General features: G+C 46.0%; 1 protein-coding gene across 1 annotated transcript in view; it reads left to right on the forward strand.

Moving 5' to 3' along the window:
* Positions 1-21300, forward strand: part of EIPR1 (EARP complex and GARP complex interacting protein 1) — a 689682-nt gene that overhangs the window by 126682 nt on the left and 541700 nt on the right. Inside the window, exon 3 of the mRNA XM_085610774.1 lies at positions 3680-3812. Coding sequence (XP_085466900.1) covers positions 3680-3812 — 133 coding nt within the window. The remainder of the gene's footprint in view (positions 1-3679; positions 3813-21300) is intronic.

Below are 21300 nucleotides of genomic sequence, written 5' to 3' on the forward strand. Positions count from 1 at the left end.
GGAGACACTTGAGCTAGTGAAATATCCCGATCCCACCGTGCCATCCAAGGAAGGGTATAACTTGTGACGAAAGGAGAGAACTTCGGCTAAGCAGACCACAAACTAAGTGGAAATCTCAGAGCGGTAGCCTAGTCACCTCAAAGGCCACCAGGAGAGAAACTAAACAAAGTCTGTGGTTCTGCCCGCTACCGAGTCTCTTGAAGGTGATGGAAGCGCCCGACATGAAGATGATGGAAGCAACCGGACGTCCGAAGATCCACTACAAAAACCCAAAGACTGACAGAATGCACAGCTCAAAGACTATTACACTTTTCATTACCCTTCTCTTTTGCCTTCTCCTCATGGTCACCTTCTGGATCATGGAGGAGAGCACACCCGCTCATAAGACATTGCTGACCACCGTTCAACCTACCACCATGAAAGAACACCATCTGATCTCACTTTCACCCCAACTCCGAGAAAGGCGTAAGGAGTTCTGGAATAACTCTTTTGTGCAGTTGCTCCACCAACACAATCTTGCCGCCAACGCCACTAATTGCTGGATCTGTGGATTGCTACCACATGCCACTGGACACTCTATCCCTTTCATCCCTTTACCTTTTTCTGTCCATGGTTCCTGCCTCGCCTGGCTAATCCTCCTGCAGGAAAGCTACAGGGACAATGCCACTTCCGGCAAAACTGTGTCGCACTTCTACCATGGGTTCTGGCTGAACAAAACTGGAAAAACTTCTGCCCCCTTCTGCCCTCTGAGATCAAACACTTCCTTTCACATGGACATCCCTGCCAAAGAACGAGTTGAAATGCAAGTGTTCAACAACCCAGCTAGAACCACCTTCTCTTACCTCCGGAAACGGACGGCCGCCACCCTAACAGTGGCCCTATCCGTCATCAACATCACTGGATTTGTGTGCCTCGAAGGCCTGGGGGCGCAGCTGGTGGGCCACAGCTCCTGCCTCATCACCCGAACATTGGACTCAGTTGATCCACCCTCCTTTGTTGCCTCCCCGAATATGTACTTCGTCTGTGGTACTAAGGCCTACACCTGGCTTCCGAAAGGTTGGGGAGGCACCTGCTACATCGCCTTTGTCCTTCCTCCGACATATGTGGCTCCAGCAAACCATCACCGACAGAAACGTGCCAAAGACATTGTGCAAGCCGACTCCACCGGAGCACAGTTCATGGACGCAGTAAAAGGTCTTGTTCCACTCTGGGGTCCAATGGCAAACAGCCGTGCCATCCGCCACTTAACCCAGGCAGTCGAAACGGCGATGAACATTACGGCTGGCATCCTCGCCAACAACACCGCCGAGCTCCAGGCCGTCCGCCTAGTGGCTCTTCAGAACCGCCTCGTTCTAGATGTGGTTCTGGCTGATCGTGGAGGAGCATGCCGCATCATTGGGTCCAGCTGTTGTACCTACGTACCGGATAACTCACCCTCAGTCTACAAAGCAATTGAACACCTCCACAGACTTTCCGCAGAGGTTCATCAGGAGCAAGAAGAATGGTCACTGGGGAATTGGTTTTGGGACACTATTAGAAGTTGGGGATGGAGGCTGTTTTCATTTATCCTAATACCAATTGTGATACTATGTGGATGCTGCTTGGGGATTCAGTGTCTGCCACCTTTATGTTCGCTTTTTATGAACTGCATCTGCCCTAGGACTTTGAACTTTGAAGCGGAACGAATGAAAGCTCTGTATGAGATGGAAGTTCGTAGTATTATGGGGATAGATCCGAACTAGACAAGCTGGCGAGACATGTTAAAAGGGAGGACTGTGGAAATTTAGCTTGCAAACTGAACATTATCTGCGCCATCTTGTCTCTCCCCAGCGTGACACACAGGAAAGCGCACGGCAGCCATTTTAGGCACCCTGGTCTCTCCCTGCTTAATGCCGATCGCCAGCGCGTCCCCCTGGCGCTGCAAGCATCCCCCGCGCGCCGGCCACCCCCGCTCGCTCATACACGGGCCATAAACCCTCTCCTTCTGCGCGACCCTGCCATGGAACCACATCCCACGCCTGACCGACATCCCATACATGGTCATGCATCTCTTTGATAACCCCCTTCCTCTGCGCCCCATTGTCCGAACCGATCCCAGGCCATCACCTAGCCCTGCGGATGCAGTTTATTGCCCCTACTGTAAGGGAAACACCCCACATCAAAGGGATTACAGTAGATCAAAGCCCCTACCCCCTGAGACCCGGCCGGTCGCACACACCCCCGGGAATTGGCGGAATGTCCAGCTGTGTGATAGCCATCTCCTACTGTAGATGGGGTGGGGACTTCCACTGTAGATATGTGTGGGAACGAGCTCGAAGTGGGGATTCCGAGGATGTTCTTTCGTGTTCCAAGACAATCTCAAGAATGTGCCATGTACGATAACCCTGCAATAAAGTCATAAACCTGTGTATAAGAGGCCAGGCCTCAGAGATGCAGTTAGAGCACCTCGTGACGATACCTTGCTGTCTGATCTGATGTGTTCTGCTCCGACGGAATAAAACTCTGTTTCCTGCCTTCCAGTCTCCGGCGCCTGCCTCTTTATTGGTTTAACATCGAATGGTATAAGAGGCGATTACCGCCGGGCAGTACTTGAAAGGTTATCGACTGAAACTACCGCTACCGTTTAACAGGGGGAGGGGGGAAATAAATTGCCAGTTCCTCATCTCTGTCCTCCACCTCATGCAGAACATGCAGCAATCACCGCAAACTCATAGTAGTGTTACGACCAGGAATAAAACTGCATTGGTCATCATGCATTAATCACCAGGCTTAGTGTGGGGGCTAGTGCTTTGCAGAGCACTTTTGTGCCTCTGTTATTCATCGTAAGTGGGCGATAGACTGATGGATCAGACGCACAAGGGCCAGGTTTCAAGACCATAGTGATGGAAGGAGGCAGTACTCCAGTGTCCCTGGCCTCCTGGTACACCTCCAGCGCCAGCTGCTTGAGCAAGGGAACAAAGGCTTGATAACATTTAGAGGGGAAGCCATCACTACCTGGGGCCTTCCCACTGGGAAGGCTGGCATGTGCCGTCCAGACCTCCTCCAAGGTAAGAGGGGCATCCAGCTCCTGGGCCACAGCATCCCCTAAGCGCGGGACTGGCAGACCAGCCAAGTAGCCAGCAAGTCGCTCCGGGTCAGGTGGTTGTGTATTACTGGACACTTGCTTTAGGGGGCCTTAAACACGTCTACTATACCCTTCCGGGTGTACACGTCCGTCCCCTGAAAAAAGCCATCCTTAGCTGAATGTTATATCATGTGCATTTGTAGAGCACATTGATATGATTTGTCCCGCTACGTAGCACTTCCGGAATATGGATGCACTTTCTCGATAATGTGATTGTTCTTGGTATAAGTCAAAGGGGCCTGGGTGCCTTGTGTTAGGCTGTTTTGTAATTTGTAGAAGTGAATCGTATTGGATAGTGGCCAGCAAGGTTTGTATAGCTTAATGTATTTTTTTAATAATTGATTATATTGGACAGTGGCTAGTAGATCGTGTGATGGACCTGTGGAGAGCAATATGTATGGATGATGTTGCAGGACTGTATCTTTTTATGGCATATGTATGATTTTATTCACTTCTCATAAAGTTCATAATCTTTTTTGATTTGCAAGTCTGATGTTTAATGAATGCAAACTTTATAAACTATTGGTAATTTTGATTTAACTTTTGCTTTTATAGATACACGTGATCGATTTTGATGATGAAAATAACATTATAAATAAAAATGTGCTTCTCCACCATGTGGGGGAAATTTGGCAAATAACTACAAGTCCTGCAGACAAAGGTGTTTTAGCAACCTGCTACAACAAAAGTAAGTTTACTTCTCGGCTTTTGTAATGCGCAGTTCCCCAGAGTCCCAATTGTTCATAATGCTATAGTTGATAAAAAAAAAGTTGGGCGGAAATCATCTTCCCTCTCATTCATGATGAATGTTCTCGTGATCTTCTATAGCAGTAGTTTTGAAATGCATTATAAAGAGAATCCTTAAATAAATACACGAACACAGATGGTGCTCTAAATGTGATGTCAATGACTGATCTGGTCTCTTTATACAATATTGTAAAAGCAGAGAGCGAGCTAAACATGTTTTGTTTATGGCCACGCTTCATGTTAACCAGCCAAGATGTCTGGGGCAAAAGCAGTGGGTGTTTCCATCACATCTCCAATGCCAGCACACGTACAATACTTACAGCAGCAAAGAAAGCTGCCACCATCGCATACAAACATGGCAGCAACAGTTCCTCGCGCAGGGCGGGGGCTGCCATGCAACAGTAATGCAAGCTTCACTTAGAGGCACAGCCCAGAGGGCAGCAGCTCGACCTACTGTCACACATGCGCCGGAAGGAGCAGCATCGCACACTGCCTTTGCACAGTCCGGCTACAGGAGGGAGAGAAACAGGACACGTTTCCCTCATTTTCACTTTATTTACTGCACGGGCAGTACGAGGGACACTCTGGGCAGACAGAAATCTAGTCCTGCTCACGACCGTACACTCACACACATTATAATGACAATGTGTGATCCGCCATTCCACGGCTTTCATTTGCTGGAGATGGCAAGACATGAGCCCTGGCACCCGCTCCTCCCAACACAAAATCAGATTTTCCACTATCCCAACGTGAGAAAGATCAAAAGCGAACACACCTCTCACTGTTTCCCCTCAGAATTTCGAATCTGGTGCTGTGTAAAGTGGCTTGGTACTTGCGCTTGCATTGGTTATAGCTGGCAATTCTAAAGGTATGATGTTAGAATATGTATTTCTTACAAGAAGGAAGAACCATCACCTGTCTAACAAGCTTTAGTAAACCATGAATAACGTGTCACGTGCGAGCGTGAAGATGCACAGCTGTTGCACCTATCGGGCGAGACGACGGCGGCGGCTCTGCTGAAGGTCGAATGAAGTGCAGGACAGGACGGAGCTGTTCCTGCCAAGAGCTGGAAGCAATCTGGTACCTTAGTATTCAACAGGGAAGCGCGGCGTCCTGTCCTTTCCTACTGACTAGGATGAATTATTCAGCTAAGGGAGGTGAAATGGCGAAAGGGCGGGAGATTATGACAGGACAGAGTGGTTAGGAAATTAGGAGAACGGGTAGCAGACAAGAGCATTAGACCGAAATGAAATACAGCCACTCTTCTCCCACTCCAAGCAGCAGACAGAAAGGAACACTGAAGAATCTTGGCAGCGTCTTATGTTTCATGGGGGCTTGTGTTTAGAGAGAATCAGCAGTAAAGTAATGCATGCTACATTGCATCATTTTCCTTCAAAAGACTTTCTTCATTCTTTATTTTTGTTCCCATAACTTGAATAAAATATCATATGTACTTGACACAACTTCAATAATATTTCATAGAGAGCCATCCCCCAAACTGATAAGGTCCATATTTTTTGTCCTGTTTCCATATTTGTATATAGAGCCTTCCCTTTGTGTTCGGTCACTAGGCACCCAGCAGCTGAGGATACAAGGGACCGAAGCCACGGGGAGAAAAATAGGCGTGCGTGGGTCACAATTCAAGCACAAGAGCAGAACTCCTTTTTCTGTGTTGGTCACATCTAGATTTTTAGAATAATTCCGTCCATCACATATGTATAATGAAACACCAATATGAAAAACCACATCCTAATTCTATTACAAATTTAATGTAACAGTTCTTGGAATTACATTGCAGAATCTAAACCAGAATAATTTAATCACTTGCATTATTATTTCTAAATGCATTTGCCCACCCATAGGTTCATTTGCTATGTTCATTGAGTGTGTTTTGTCACAGTGAATTTATATTATATTACTATCCACAGTAAATCCTCTTTACAGGTATACACCAATATATATTGTTAAAAAGTTCGTTTAACTTTATCAGACCATTTCTGGAGGGCAGATGAAGATTGTTTCCATCTTTTGACGAAGTTAGCTCTCTTTCATTTCGTTTATATTTAAAAATATAATTCGCTACCAAGAGCAACTCCAAGCTGTATATGTCTTTCCACTGCAGACCTCGTGTCAAGCAATGTGCTACTGTGTGATCATACAGCACAACTAGGCCAAACCTCAGTGGATCTTGAGAGTCAATTTGATAAATCACGGAAATGCACGTGTGTAGCCTGTAATGCAATGAACTCAATACAGGCGTTAAGTTATTTGGCCACTCAAAAGCTAAATGTAAAATGAGCTTAGATGTTGATCACAGACAGTAGTTAGAAGGGATTTGATGATAAAGCTCATGATCAAATCTTGAAGCATCAATCTTGTGCTGGCACTGGTGCTGATGGAAGTGCAGCCGAAAAACATTGTTTACTTTCAGAACACATAGGTTTGTTTTCTGCTTCACCACACCCACCTATAGTTGATGCTGTTTGTAAGGAACTACTACTTTCAATTCAGTAAACAGCCTCTGGCATCCTGGGGATCTCTGCTACTGTACAGGCTCTTGTGATGCAGTCTTCTGAGGCTCCAAGACGCCTGTCTTTCCATTCTTGGGGAGCTGTATGAAAGCCATCCTTCAGGAGTTAGCTGAGACGAACCTGCACCTGGTGCTTTAGAGCTTATTCCTAATATTCTTTCATTCCATCCTAGTGATGTATTTTACCAAGTACGCCTGGATGCCAGGCCTGCTTTGGCCTACCTTCACCTAACAGAATTGCATCTGCGAAAAAAATCTGTTTTATTCCCCGTTTCACCCGACACAACAGGTTCATGGTTATAGGGACTGCTAGGCCTCTCAGCATCATGCATAAATGTGTTTACCCTGGCATTATTTTGGTATGAGACCCACCTGATTGCTCTTTAAAAAAAATCCAATTGTTCCTTTTTGTAAGCAAGTACTATGGAGTTGGGCAACAATACATTTCTCTCCTTCAACTACAAGACCCTCCTATGGTTGAATGTGCACTTTACAAATGTACATGTTATTTTAGGTATTAGCTCTGATTAATCCTGTAGCCATTGCTCCTTCAGAATGCATCTCTGCAATCATCTGGTTAGCAGAGTCATGCCAAACTTCCAATCTCTGTAAGGGTAGGTGCCAAGGGCTTCTCAACCTTGAGTGATGGGCCCAAACACTAAGGTTTCTGTGTTTGACCTATGTTTCTAGAGTTATGATAATTCTTCTGACACTGAAAAGTGCCAGGAAGCTGTTAATTTGTAGACCTGATAGATCTAGGCCCAAACAATATGTCAGAGTGATCTACGACATAGAGTACTTGAGTACTGCTAAGACTAGAAAGTGGTTCCTAACTGGATCTGCTATCTGAGATTCTGGAAGGTGGCTGGGTCTGCATCCAGGAGTGTGAGGCCACGAAAAATCACTTTAAATGTGGCCCGATGGAGCTAAGCCAAGGGGAGACATCGGAATTGCTCTGGTACAAAAAAGAGCCTGTGCCAAAGATCCCAGATTAAAAAGGCGCTTCCTGTATTGGCAGAACAAGCAATCCTGGAATAATCATTTAACCTAGCTGAGAAACATGCCAAAATAGTGAAGTTCCATTCACCTGCAGCCTTATTTGGGCAAACCTGTGCAGATTCTTAGGCGTCAGAGAATCCCATAAGATGGAAGATTACCAAAGAAGCTTTTTTGATGGAACTGAACAAAAGACGGGCAGCGAATGCAGCCTTCCAGGGTATTCACGGGATCCAGCACTTGAAGAAGTTGTGAATATGTTGGTCAGCTTTGGAGAAGGATGTACAGCAAAAGATGGTCTTAAGAGGCAAAGGCAAGGAGAAATCCAAGCACAGAAGATTGCGAGAGAACTGTAGAAACATGCATGTCTATGCTAAAGACACCCGGCGGTAAAGCACTTGAAAAGGACTATTTCGGGAGCTGAATGATGTGTGAGTGGGGTATGGATCATCATCAACTCATTTTTCCCAGTTCCTATGCCGGTTACCATGGCCATCCAAGGAACGTGGAAGAGGGATTTAGAGTGAGGTATACTATGCGTCTAAAAGAGGGATATTGTGCTTCTATGCAGTCACTTTCAGCAGGAAGTCCTGTTGTGCAATCTCGGAAGCATCAAATAAGGTGCGTCATGTACTAGCTCCCCTTCGCCTTCCCCCATGTGATGGGTGCAAGCCACTCTTGCTGGCTGTGAGATGATTTACTTTTCAAATCAGAGTTTTATCAGTGCTTCTTCCGATGTTGCCTCCAGTCAGTGAAAGGCAAGTAAGGCAAAATAGCCTTCTCTCTTCTCGCCAGAATGAACCTTAAGCAACACCACACAAGCAATATACCCTAGAAACAGGCAGCATTATAAGCAGAAATTAAGCCTTATAGGAGCATTTTAAGAATCCGTTCAAAACCTCGAAGTGAAGCCATTTCAAGAATATGTAACAACATTTTTAAAATATGAGGTTTATCGGAATTATAGAACATATATTCTAATGCAGCACCGCAACTCAGTTGCATCATACTGCACCGCTTTGTATGGTAAGTTATGTCTGCGGTAATTGAAGGCTAACACCGGTCGTAACTTCGTTCCTGGAATCTCGCTTGTTAAGGCTACCCTGATCAGTAACCCCAGGGTTTGAATCCTTTTTAATATTCATAAAGGATATACATGGAGACTTTTTTATGCACGAGTCAGAGCTGCAGCCATGCTATTCTCTAACAGTCTCTGAGTCGTTCCTCTTTATATTTCAGAGTTCCTACTTTATTAATTTTAGCTCTGCACGTGAGCAAAAGAGAAACTTTCTCTGATTTACATCGCATGTCAATGCAGACACTCTTTAAACCAATGATTGCTTTGTTTCATGGTGGCCCACTGTGTAGAGTAAATGACAATTACCCCCAGGTGGTTGTTTGTCTTTGTGCTTTCTTTGTTATTACTTCGTTGTATTTCTGTCTTCACCAAAATTGTCTATAATGTCTGCTGGTTTCGGTACATGACACCCTACTCTAGAGTCTAGTTCCACGCTGGGTGCAATTCCATTCGCGTTTTTTCCCATCCAGGTGCAACTGAAGTTCTCCAGAAAAAGTGCAAAGGGCTCTTAGGACAGTAATAATTCTGCCAGTACCTTTCATGCTTAGGGCGCGGAGGTGGTATTCACAAACACTTTGCAGGTAGTTGCAAATACGTCAAATGTAAATACCTTTCCACGGTGGGATTGTGACAGTAACACCCCACTCTCCTTTTGGTGTTTAATGAAAGGGTCTTCTCAGCAACGAAATGCTGTGGTAAATCAACGTTAACAAATTTTGGGACTCTGGAAAATAACACAACTGTCCTGGATATCGGAGTACTACTGGAATTCTTTGTGAATCCCCATAAAGTCAGAAGGCAAATCCATGAGTTGGTGGAAACCTGCAGTTGGAGATGTCTGACATTTGCAAGCAGGGTGAAAAGTGATTTTAATAGAGTAATCTATCAGGGTATGGTTTTAATAGTGCTTCGAGCATACTTGTTTAAAACATGTACTTTCGGGTAAGACCGCATACCCCAGAAACCATGCTGCAACTTAATGTGTGTGAAACAGCTGCTTTAATGAGACATGTGTGTTACACTAACAACCCTTGGCACATCACCATACATATTAACATTAAGGTCTTGCTATACATAGATTAAACTTAACCAAACAACCCCCAAACATCACTCTTTAACTTTAAGAATTGCAAATCAACATAATTTCTCGCTCATAACTACCGTAAGGGTTAATAGGGCATTTGTACAAACACTCCCATTTTACATGATCACGTTTAATCTTGGCATCTTTTAGACGGTGAATTGTAGCACATTGTTCTTGCATGCGATAATGTACTCGGAAGGTGTTTTGCATACAAATGCATTTTCATAGGCATATTATCACAACACTGTACATCTTGTCCAAGGACCAAGTACACTGAGCACACTGCTCTGCATTTGTTGTCCGTTAGGAGACTGCTCAGAGTCGGTAGAATAAAGGATGACATAGGCATCTGAACTAAGGCACAGCGCGAATGGATCCAGTTTTTATTAGGCCTCGCAGACCTAGCGCTGGAGCGCACATGCGCTCCTCGCTCTGCAAGCTTATTGTCATCGATACGCTTTGAGAAGGGGTCTTGAAACCCCGCCCCTCATTCCCATTGACTCGGGTCATTATTTATGCTAAACGCTGGCCTCCGATTGAAAATGAGGCTTTTTTGTTACCGCCCTGTCTCCTTTTTGTACGGCCCATCCGGACTGGATGTTTTACATGCGGCGTTATACAGTCTCCTTTAACTAGTTGCCTTTGACAAGGGCAGCCGCTTGTTTTATATTTGCATTGCGCTTTCATTTAAAGTGAAATCGCGATGCAAATATAAACAAGCGGCTGTTCACCTAATGGTGACAGCTTGTTCAGACTTTGAGCACTACTTTGTCGTGCCTTCTTGCCTCTTGTTCATCTAATCCCCGTGTATGTGTGAGTTCGTGGATGCGTGCGAATGTGTGTGCGAGCACGCGCTGGTGTGTCACTGAGGCTGCAGGAGTGGACGGATGGCAGATTTCACACACACCCGGCAGCCCGGGATATCTTCCTTCTCCGCTGCCTCCTCCGCATCTGAAACTAGGCTTCAATTAGTGAACAACTTTCATGTGGTTTCGACCCTTGGCACAGTCTACCAATCCGAACTCTGTGGTTCTCTATCAGTTGGCGGGGGTGCTGGCAAAGAGAAAATAAGTGCATGCAGTGAAATATTTTCCTCCTTGCCCTTTTAGGAACATTTATTTACTGTTTTGGAAGCTTTTATTAAAAGATACGAGAATGCTTGCGGCATTATACTGTCTCCCTCAATTACTGGGTGAGCCCTTTTTTTTTCTCATTTGCGCACTTCCTCGATGACGAAATGTGATATTTGTTTGGTGTTTGTTGCGTAGCACTTGGGTGTTGTTTTCGTGCTATTGTTCCAGGGTTATCCGATTAAAGGACTTGAGCTGAGCAGTCCAGAGCCCTGTGAAGCCGATATATTTTATGACGTGTGTGTTTCTGCCCAGCTGGCTGCAGCGTCTCAGTGATGAGATTGTTATCACGCAGTATTTATGCTTCGTAGCTTCTGCGGTCGGAAGCGGTTCACACACAGTGTATCAGTTACTAATGGAGCTTTGTCTTCAGATAAAACTTTAAACTGCTCGTCCTAATCGCCCCGCTTCCCCCTCCCACCCATCTCTCCATCACCTCCGATTTGCAGAGTTTGCAGCTGCTCTGGCGTGCTGAAAACTGCGTCATGGTGTCAATTGAGCGATGGTGCTCACCAAAAGGGAACCTTTGTCGTTCCCCGACCCGAGATAGAGAGGACCTTCTGGGCTCTTTTGGTTTAACAGTTTTTACTTTTTACTCTCCTTAGTGGACTCTGTACTTCGGAATGCACAGCAGCGCAAAAATCATTACTATCTGCTTACAAGACTGCATCTGTTCTTGCTCTCTCGGCACATCATGTTTATGAGCAAAAGACACTCGGCACACTGTGCTTCCGCCACGCGTAAAACTGCACTCTCCTCACCCAACGTGCCACATACGCCCATAGGTCTCGCTTTTACGTGAGTTTAAGCTATTGGCATTGTAAATAACAATGCCTTTTATTTATGTTTTAAAAACGGACACAAAAAAAATAGGCATTGTCATTTGCAATGTCAATAGCTCCAACGCGTAAATGCGAGGCCTATTGCATTTCCAATGCTTGTAAACTACCCCAAAGACATTGTTCGAAAGAGGAGCATTTCCATAGATTATCTTGGTCGTTCGCCCGTGTATGATGTCTAGCCCTGCTGACTCTCATCACTATCCTGCGAGGGACGGCGGCCTGTTCTACACCAGAATGGCTTTCGGATGAATCAACACGCACAGGTAAATGGGGACTTGGGCCACTCCTAGGTATCTGGCAGAAACGCATCTCACTATGCTCTCTAGGATAGATAGTGCTAGGTAGGAGTAGAATTATGTGTAGTCATATAATCACTGCAATAATTATAATGGTTGCACTATTCATCTTTTTCATTATTCTTGTAATGCTGGTTTCAATGCTTTGTTTCCTTCTGCTAATAATTGCAGCCCACATATTTTACCCAAGAATCCAATTGCACCAATAAATGTTTGAAATGCCACTATGTGTATTTCTTGTGTCTCCCTTTGGGCCTGCCTGAGATAACAACGAAAGGATAGATCCGGTTCCATGGTTTCCTTGGTGGAATTATGGTTGTCTTGTTCTAAGGTTTCAGATACCATCCAGGACCCTGTGAGGTTTAGGGGGTCCAGATGGCGCACTGTGAGCGAGCCAGGAATTAGGCAACGTATTCTGATGGAATAAGTGGACTCATTCTCCATTGTTTTGACACATATGTTGTCCAAATGCACAGTCTTTGTGAATTAGTAGGAACCGTAAAACAATACCCTGCATAACTTAACTTCGTAACGTACTGCAGACTTTTGTTTCTTTACTAAATAAGCCCTAAACTCTCTTAACCTCCTACCCTGGATCCCCCACCTCTCGAACTGATCAGTCCAACCAGTTGTTTCATAAACAATCTTCATTATGTCCTAAAACAGTCTCTAAACCTGCCCAGCTGTAACACCTGCTCATCTGTGCAGACACCTGTGCTATCAAATCAAGCCTTTGTACCTAGTTCGAACTGTTATAATCGCCTTAAGCATTGGAGGTAAATGGTAACCCAAAAAGGCTAGCTCCACAGTTCTAGTTAACCAATGTGCTGTCACTTTACCTGAAAAAACACCTTATCTTACCCCTCACCTCTTAATCCCCAGTAGCCGCGCCCCTCCAGGCTCCCTGCCAATGAGAGCCCCTAAAATCCATGGACTGCTACACCCCCCAGAAAAGTTTGGAGAGTACAGCTCCAAGGTTGTTTGTCACTTAAACCCCCATCGGACGAGGTGGTGAAACTGTGCTGCAACTTAATGTGCGTGAAAAAGGATACTATTATGAGGAAGATGCATATCACATCATCAACCCATGACACCTCTCCATACAGACTAACATTAAGGCCTCACTATACCTAGATGCAACCTAGTCGAAGGACACCCCTTTTCCTAAACAATCGCCTTTTAACGTTAACAATTGCAAATCCATACCACTTATCGCTCAGACCCTGCTTAACTCACCTTAGTTGTGTCCCACAGACTTCTGTTACCTTACTCAATAAACTGTGAACTCTCCCAAAAGGTTGTATGAAGGAACCACGCATGCCATTACCACACATGTTGTTAACGAAAAACTCTGCCAAATTCCGCTGAGTTCCGTAAGCGGGTGGAGTATTGCTCGGCCACCCCCTAATGAAGTCCCCTGGCTTCTGAGGGCCGTTGGGGGCCAAGAACCTCTATTGATGCCACTAGTAAGTGCCCCACAGTTGGATTGCCCAGTCCCCATTTACAACTTCTCTGCAAACACACCACCTGGCGCACTACTGGTTGGGTAATGAAGTTCCCTAGACTGCTGAGGTTCGCTGGGGGCCAAGATCCCCTGTTGTTGCCACCAGTTAGTCCCACACAGCGGGATTGCTGAGACCTTGGTGATGCCCCGTCGCCTTTCTCAAGCACTCTGCAAACATGCCCACTGGTGCACTATTGGTTGGGGGATGAAGTCCTATTGACTGCTGAGGGTCGGGGGCCAAAAGCCCCTATTGTTGCCACCAGTTAGTCCTACACAACAGGATTGCTGAGACCTCATCGGAGGCCCCGACCCCTTACTCAACCACTCTACAAAAGGGCCTCCTGGTGCACTACTGTTTGGGGGATGACGTTCCCCTGGTGCTGAGGGTCGTTGGGGTCCAAGAACCCCTATAGTTTTCACCAGTTAGTCCCACACAGCGGCAATGCCTTGTTCTCTTTCTCAAGCACTCTGCAAACATGCCCACTGGTGCACTACTGGTTGGGGGCTGAAGTCCCATTGACTGCTGAGGGTCATTGGGTGTCAAAAGCCCCTATTGTTGCCACCAGTTAGTCCTACACAGCAGGATGGCTGAGACCTTGTCGTAGGCCCCGCCCCTTTCTCAACCACTCTGCAAACACACCTCCTGGCGCACTACTGGTTGTGGGCTGAACTCTCCTTGGCTGCTGAGGGTTATTGGGGGCCAATAACCCCCTACTGTTGCCAAATGTAAGTTTCCCACAGCAGGATTGCTGAGACATTGTTGGAGGCCCCACCCCCATTCTCATCCACTCTGCAAAGGGGCCTCCTGGTGCACTATTTCATGGAGGATGAAGTCCCTTTGGCTGCTGAGGTTCGTTTGAGGCCAAGAAGCCTATTGTTGCCACAAGTAAGGCCCCCACAGGGGATTGCTGAGACTTTGTTGGAGGCCCTGCCCCCTTTCTCATCCACTCTGGTTTAATAGTGGTTGTGGAATGAAGTCTAGGGTTGAGCGCGCCGGTAAACTCCACTCCGCTGGCGGTAGGTGGAGTTTTTGCCAAACTCCACGTTCCAAGCGGGAGTGCAGAGTGGTAAAACTCTGCAGACTCTGCCAGCAGAACAGAGTTTCCCACCCACCCCTAGTTTTCTGCCTTTTCTCTGCTCACTTCTGAGCTTTATTTTGCCTCTTTATGCTCATTACTGACCTTTAATTTTCCTCTCTATGCTCATTTCTGAACTTCATTCTGCCTCTTGCTGCTCGTTTCTGACCTTTATTCTGCCTCTTTCTGTTTGTTGGTGACCTCTATTCTGCCTCTTTCTGCTCGTTGCTGAACTCTATTCTGCCTCTTTCTGCTTGTTGCTGACCTTTATTCTGCCTCTGTCTGCTTGTTTCTCATCTTTATTTTGCCTCTTTCTGCTCGATGCTGACCTTTATTCTGCCTCTGTCTGCTAGTTTGTCACCTCTATTCTGCCTCTTTCTTCTAATTTCTGAGCATTATTCTTCCTCTTTCTGCTAGTTTCTGACCTTCATCTTTCCTCTTTCTGGTCGATGCTGATCTTTATTCTGCCTGTTTCTGACCATTACTTTGCCTCTTTCTTGTCTTTTCCCCCCAGCCTGGGGGGTGGCGGTTCCCAGGGCTATTATTGCCCCCAGGAGGAGGGGCCACATGGCCCCACTTCTTTGATCTGCACAGGCCAGCCCCAGGGGAAGGCAGTGGTCCCAGGAGCCGTATAAAACCCCGAGGGGGGGCACATGGCGCTTCACCCATTTTAAAAATAAATATTTGACCCTGGGAAGGTGGTGATCCCTAGAGCCCGGTGGGTCCATGGGGCTTGCGATTTGGTATTATTTAGCTGCGGGTGGTGGTGGTCACTAGGGCTTGGGGAGAGGGAACGGCACAGACCCCCCCATCAATCTTTCTTTAGCCCCAGGGAGTTAATAGTCCCTAGGGCTTATAGAGCCCATGAAAGGGAGGGCCCTGTGCGCCCATCTCCTTTTGATTAATAAAGCCCTGGGGAGGTGGTGGTCCCGGGGCTCAATGATCCTTAAGCTGGGCGGCCGTGTGCACCCACCTCCTTTTTAAAAAACATATTCCCCTGGGACCTGGCCAACCCAGGGGCTGTATTCAAAACAAGCGCAGGAGGTCAACATTTTTGCAGCAGATTTGCAGCTCTCCGCCGTCACTTTTTTCGGGAAAATAAAATAAAAATGATGTTTGGCCCTTTTGAGATTTCAGGGGGATTCGCCACCACACCTAGGGTGTCAGTGAAATCCTACCCTGCCTCCCTTTCTTTCTTTTTTTTTAAACATCTTTTTTGGGACTTGGCTGAAGCAGAGTTCCAAGATGGCTGCCAACATTTCCTGGTTGAAGTGTTGACAGCCAATCAGATCCCCACCCCTATATAATCTGTGCCTAGGCTGCACCCAGATATCCTTATTTCTTTCTCAGCAACTACTGAACAGATTTACACCAGATAACTGAAAGCGTGATCTGCGAACCAAAATCCACCTTCCTGCCAACATTCCATCCAGCAGTTCAGGCTGTAGTTGTGTTCAAAGCTCTTATGGAAATTAACACGGAAATCGTATTTTGTTTCACCCCCCACCCCTTTTTCTTGTCCCCCACTTGATGGATCACGCCGAAACTTAACGTGCACAACAAGACACATGATGACACTTTTTTGGGAGAATTTTGTGAAGATTCGTCAAACGCCACCATAGATATAGGCAAGTCAAAAAAATGCCTTTTCGATAGAAACATGGTCCTAACTATCACCACATACTGGCGACTGCCAGTAGGATGGATGGATGGATGGATGGATGGATGGTTGGATATATATTATATCCACAATGTAGCCCACTTAGTCGACGCCGGCGCTCTTCAATGGGGCGGTGCGTTTATTTCCGGCAGAGCCACGCCGGTATCAATGAAAGCAGGATTTTGCCTCGCGGCAAAAATAATAGAAATGCACTCACTGGTGTACAGGAATCAGGGCGGTTTTATTTTAGATGTTCGCCATGCCCAACGCGTTTCGCCTTAACAAAAGGCTTGTTCCCGTGAACAAGCCTTTTGTTAACTTTTGTTAACTTTCTTTGACATGCATTTGCCTTTGACACCATTGATCACAAATATGTTTTTTCTCAGCTGGCCTATTTAATGGCTGCGAGTTATAAATCAATTATTACAATTTCTTCATTTTTTTGAAACAGAAAGAACACTACTTCATTTTGTTAAGGCGAAATGCCGGCATATGCGCCACCTCTCTCGGGTATGTATATATATGTATGTATTTTATTGCTCCCAAGGTGCCCACGTGGCAGGAAAGCACTCCAGAACCAGCGATGCCTCTCGATGCCCCAGCAGAGGAAAAATGCGGCCAGACGCGTTTCGAGTTCCTATCTCTTTTTCAATGGCCGTTCACCTGTGTCCTGTGGCCATGCCCCGCCTACATACTCTGCTACTGCCTCCTGATAGGCGAGTGTGTAACTGGCAGTTCCCACAGAATTGTGGTTAATGTAGTGCGGCACAAAAATAAAACCCTGAATGGGTGCCAAAGGATAAGGATCACTCATGCTCGCCCTGGATGGGCTGACCCCTCTGTAATCTTCATCTTGGCTTTGGTTCCCTCGAGGAACTGGGGAGATCCCCAGCTGACGACCCGCATATGTTAGTGCGGTGGTGCTCTCCTCGCGGCTGGACAAGCCGCGTGTCAATTATTGCACCCAAGGTGCCCACGTGGCAGGAAAGCACTCCAGAACCAGCGATGCCTCTCGATGCCCCAGCAGAGGAAAAATGCGGCCAGACGCGTTTCGAGTTCCTATCTCTTTTTCAATGGCCGTTCACCTGTGTCCTGTGGCCATGCCCCGCCTACATACTCTGCTACTGCCTCCTGATAGGCGAGTGTGTAACTGGCAGTTCCCACAGAATTGTGGTTAATGTAGTGCGGCACAAAAATAAAACCCTGAATGGGTGCCAAAGGATAAGGATCACTCATGCTCGCCCTGGATGGGCTGACCCTCTGTAAACTTCATCTTCCTCTGCTGGGGCATCGAGAGGCATCGCTGGTTCTGGAGTGCTTTCCTGCCACGTGGGCACCTTGGGAGCAATAATTGACACGCGGCTTGTCCAGCCGCGAGGAGAGCACCACCGCACTAACATATGCGGGTCGTCAGCTGGGGATCTCCCCAGTTCCTCGAGGGAACCAAAGCCAAGATGAAGTTTACCGAGGGGTCAGCCCATCCAGGGCGAGCATGAGTGATCCTTATCCTTTGGCACCCATTCAGGGTTTTATTTTTGTGCCGCACTACATTAACCACAATTCTGTGGGAACTGCCAGTTACACACTCGCCTATCAGGAGGCAGTAGCAGAGTATGTAGGCGGGGCATGGCCACAGGACACAGGTGAACGGCCATTGAAAAAGAGATAGGAACTCGAAACGCGTCTGGCCGCATTTTTCCTCTGCTGGGGCATCGAGAGGCATCGCTGGTTCTGGAGTGCTTTCCTGCCACGTGGGCACCTTGGGAGCAATAATATTTATATGTATATATATATATATCCCTGCACGTTTCTCACCAATCCTGCTGAACACACGACGGGTGCCACCGATTCCGACTCGGAATCCCTATTTTGGAGGACCTAGGCAGCATTGAGTGCATTGCCACCCTGCCTTAATCCAACCCGCTGGAATTTCACTCATCGGCCTGTCCTCGTACAGGTTAACATACGCGTCTGTAAGCATTGCTCGAGCGCAACTTTTTCCAATTATTTACGGTCTCACCATACTTCCCCCCCCCCCTTCCGGACACAAGGGTTACTGAGTCCATTGGGCAATTTCTTATGCTCAGGCCAGCAAATTATTTTGTCCTGATGATGATCCTAGTATTTCATGACAGGATCGAAACGTCGTCGACCTAAGCTAACAACGTGCACATTAATCCACTGTGTAAAAAAGTGCAATTGTTGTTGTAAAAAAAGCTTCTAAACATTGGATAATGTACATAAGCTCTTCCCGTCTTGCCTGAAATGCCCTTTTGTTCACTTGTATGTAATTGTTCTTTATGTGATGTCATTTCTCCCTGAAGGATACAGGACTGTGTCCCACAAAAAGTATGTTTTCGTATATGTGAATATTACATTGAAGAATTAAAAGGGTTTGTCCGGCTGGACATCCCCCTAATATAGTATCGATTCTGGACTATATTTATTCTTTCTGTACCCTCATTGTTCTAAGGACCTCTGTTTCTTTTAAAGTACTATTACCAAAGGTCCTTGATTACCTTGTTTGGGTTACCTTGTTTTTTTCAAATATAGAACACACGACAGGTGCCACCAATTGCGGGGGTATATATATATATATATATATATGTGTGTTGTAAAGACATTCGTGGTAAAGGTATACGCATTGTAATATATGAATGGTACAGGTAATGCGTGGTAATGACCGCGTTGTAAATGCTATTTCCCCTCCGAATCCCCTATCCCGTACACCCCACCCCTAAGCTGATCGACTCGACCAATAGCCTGAACATCCTTCATTATGTCCTAAAACAGTCTGTACATCTGCTCAAAAGTAGCATCTACTCATCTGTGACAAATTAATACTGTGCTATGAACCCATATGCACCTGTGCTATCAAGTTAAGTCTTACTTCCCAATTCTACCTGTTCTAATCTCTTTAACCAAAGAAGGGCAGATGGGAACCCAAAAAGACTAGCTCTGCTCTCTTGGATAGGCAATGTTCTGTCCCTTTCCCTGAAAGAACACACTGTCATCGTGCACCTCACCTCTTAATCCTCTGTAGCTCCCCGTCACCCAGACATCCTGCCAGTGGGACCCTCGCAATCCTGGACTGAACCACCCTCCTAGAAATTTCAGCGGGCACAGCTCCAATGTCATCTGTCCCCCAAGCAAAACTTAATTTTGTAATATACCACATACTTCTGTTCCCTTCTTAAATAAACTCTGAATTTTTCTAACTCACTTCCTGTAGCCCCTGTTCCCCAAGCTGAACCGCCCAAAAAGTAGTGTTGCCAACCTTCATTGGGCCCAAAGCATTCTGTAAACCCTCCACTGCGAGAAAGCCTCTGTAGGGGAGGTTTTGTGCCACACACCAACATTTACCACCTCAATCGTTCCCCAACAACTTTGCTGGTTCATTCCACAGCTGCACTAAATATAATTCAGTTCCTAGAACAGATAAATGTATTCCATTGTCTCTGAGAAATTGCTGCTCTTTAAAGCGAATATCCGGGTGCATAATTCGACTGACACCCACCTCCCTACAGAAATTCGTCATCTCGCATTTGAATTTTCTCCTGGCTTTATCTAAAGTTCCCTTTTGTATTATCCCAGCACCATGCCGCTCTGATTTGGGAATCAATTCAGTCCACATAAGTCCTACCCGACAACAGTCTCTTCAGGTCTTGCAGATCCCTCTTTATGTTAAGCAATGCCACACATTTTAGCTGAACAAGGTTCTTTTCCCTAACATGCACAATCAGTACATTAGGATATTTCTAACTACTGAACAGCATTGCCAAAGTGGACAATAACGTGTATCATCTCTGCCTTTCCCCACCATTTGACCTGCACCTTTGTGTTGTTGTACCCGAGTTGATTCCCCAAATCCCTCTTCTCTGCAAGTTGAGCTGCCTATTTTGTAAACAAATGGTGACAGATCCATTCTTCAATGTCATCCCTTTCAGAGCTGGGAACGCAGCCTACAAAACAATAAGCAACAACAATTAACCAGAGAAAATTCACTTTAATAACCGCTCAGGGGGAGCTTAACACTTACAGCGCGCATCTCTCTATCTCCCTATATCTCTGATCTGCTCCGTTGAGCACTCTCTTACCTCTGACTCTGTAGTGGTGCATGTTTTATAAGAGTGTGTTCCAAACCCCTCCGCCAGTAAGTTCATAAATGTTTTTCAACACCTTACACAACACAGCAAGTAACTGTAAACTGGATATATTTGAACCAAGCTAATCCGCTCCCTATAATCCACAGCTAATGTAAAGTTGCCATCAATTTAATGAACATTAACTCCGCACAGGACAACTCCTTAATGCAACCAACTTAGCTCTTTCTTGTAAACAATTTTCAATTTTATTATACAAGATTCAGTTATTTTTCCTTTTTCTGTGACTTCCACCCTGCATAATCCACTCTCTTTAGACATGCCTAGTAGTTCTGACACATGAAAAGCCCTGAGGAACAACAGCACCACCACCAACGAAAAAAGCAGTATCTTACTATCTCTGCATACATCCTTCAAAGCTGGCACTACCCTCTTCAGCAGTGCTATTGTCAATGGCCTCTCATCCCCTGATTCTCACCCTTCTATGTCACCCACCCCTCTGCCATCCTCCTCTCTATGTCCGCAGTTGAAGGCTTTGAGCCCCATAGTAGCTTTCTATAAGAAGCATATTTTGGCGTCCTACCTGCTATAGTGATCGGTTACAAGGCTTTATCAATCAGTGACTGAATGAAATGATGCACATCATCTCTTTGCCTCTCACCATCCTTATGCTCTACTGTCCTTTTCCTCCCTCTGGACACCAAAGATTTATTTCATATAATCTATTTTGTCGACGGCACCGGGAATCCTTCAGTGAACTCAATCATTCTGAACCCCCTATCTTCAAAGGTTCATCTGTCATCAGCACCCTGTCGCCATTTGCTCCCGGAACTAGTCCCTGGAATCTCCTCTACTATAAGATAACAAGTAAATGTATCTGCAGTATCATTGTTGACCCTTGGAACATGCTTTGGTATGAACACAATGTTGTAGTGCAAACATCCAAGAATAAAATCTCTTAGTGATTACAAGACCTTTACATCCAAGGCACACTGGCTCTTAGCAGTATTCACTACATCCATGTTGTCTACACTAAACAACACTGTCCTGTTCTGAAAATTCTTGCCCTGTAGCACAAGAATCGCTACCAACAGAAAAAAAGGCAATGCTGCTACCCTCCCTTTCCCATT

Source organism: Triturus cristatus, chromosome 6, assembly GCF_964204655.1.
Source record: "Triturus cristatus chromosome 6, aTriCri1.1, whole genome shotgun sequence".
NCBI lineage: Eukaryota > Metazoa > Chordata > Amphibia > Caudata > Salamandridae > Triturus > Triturus cristatus.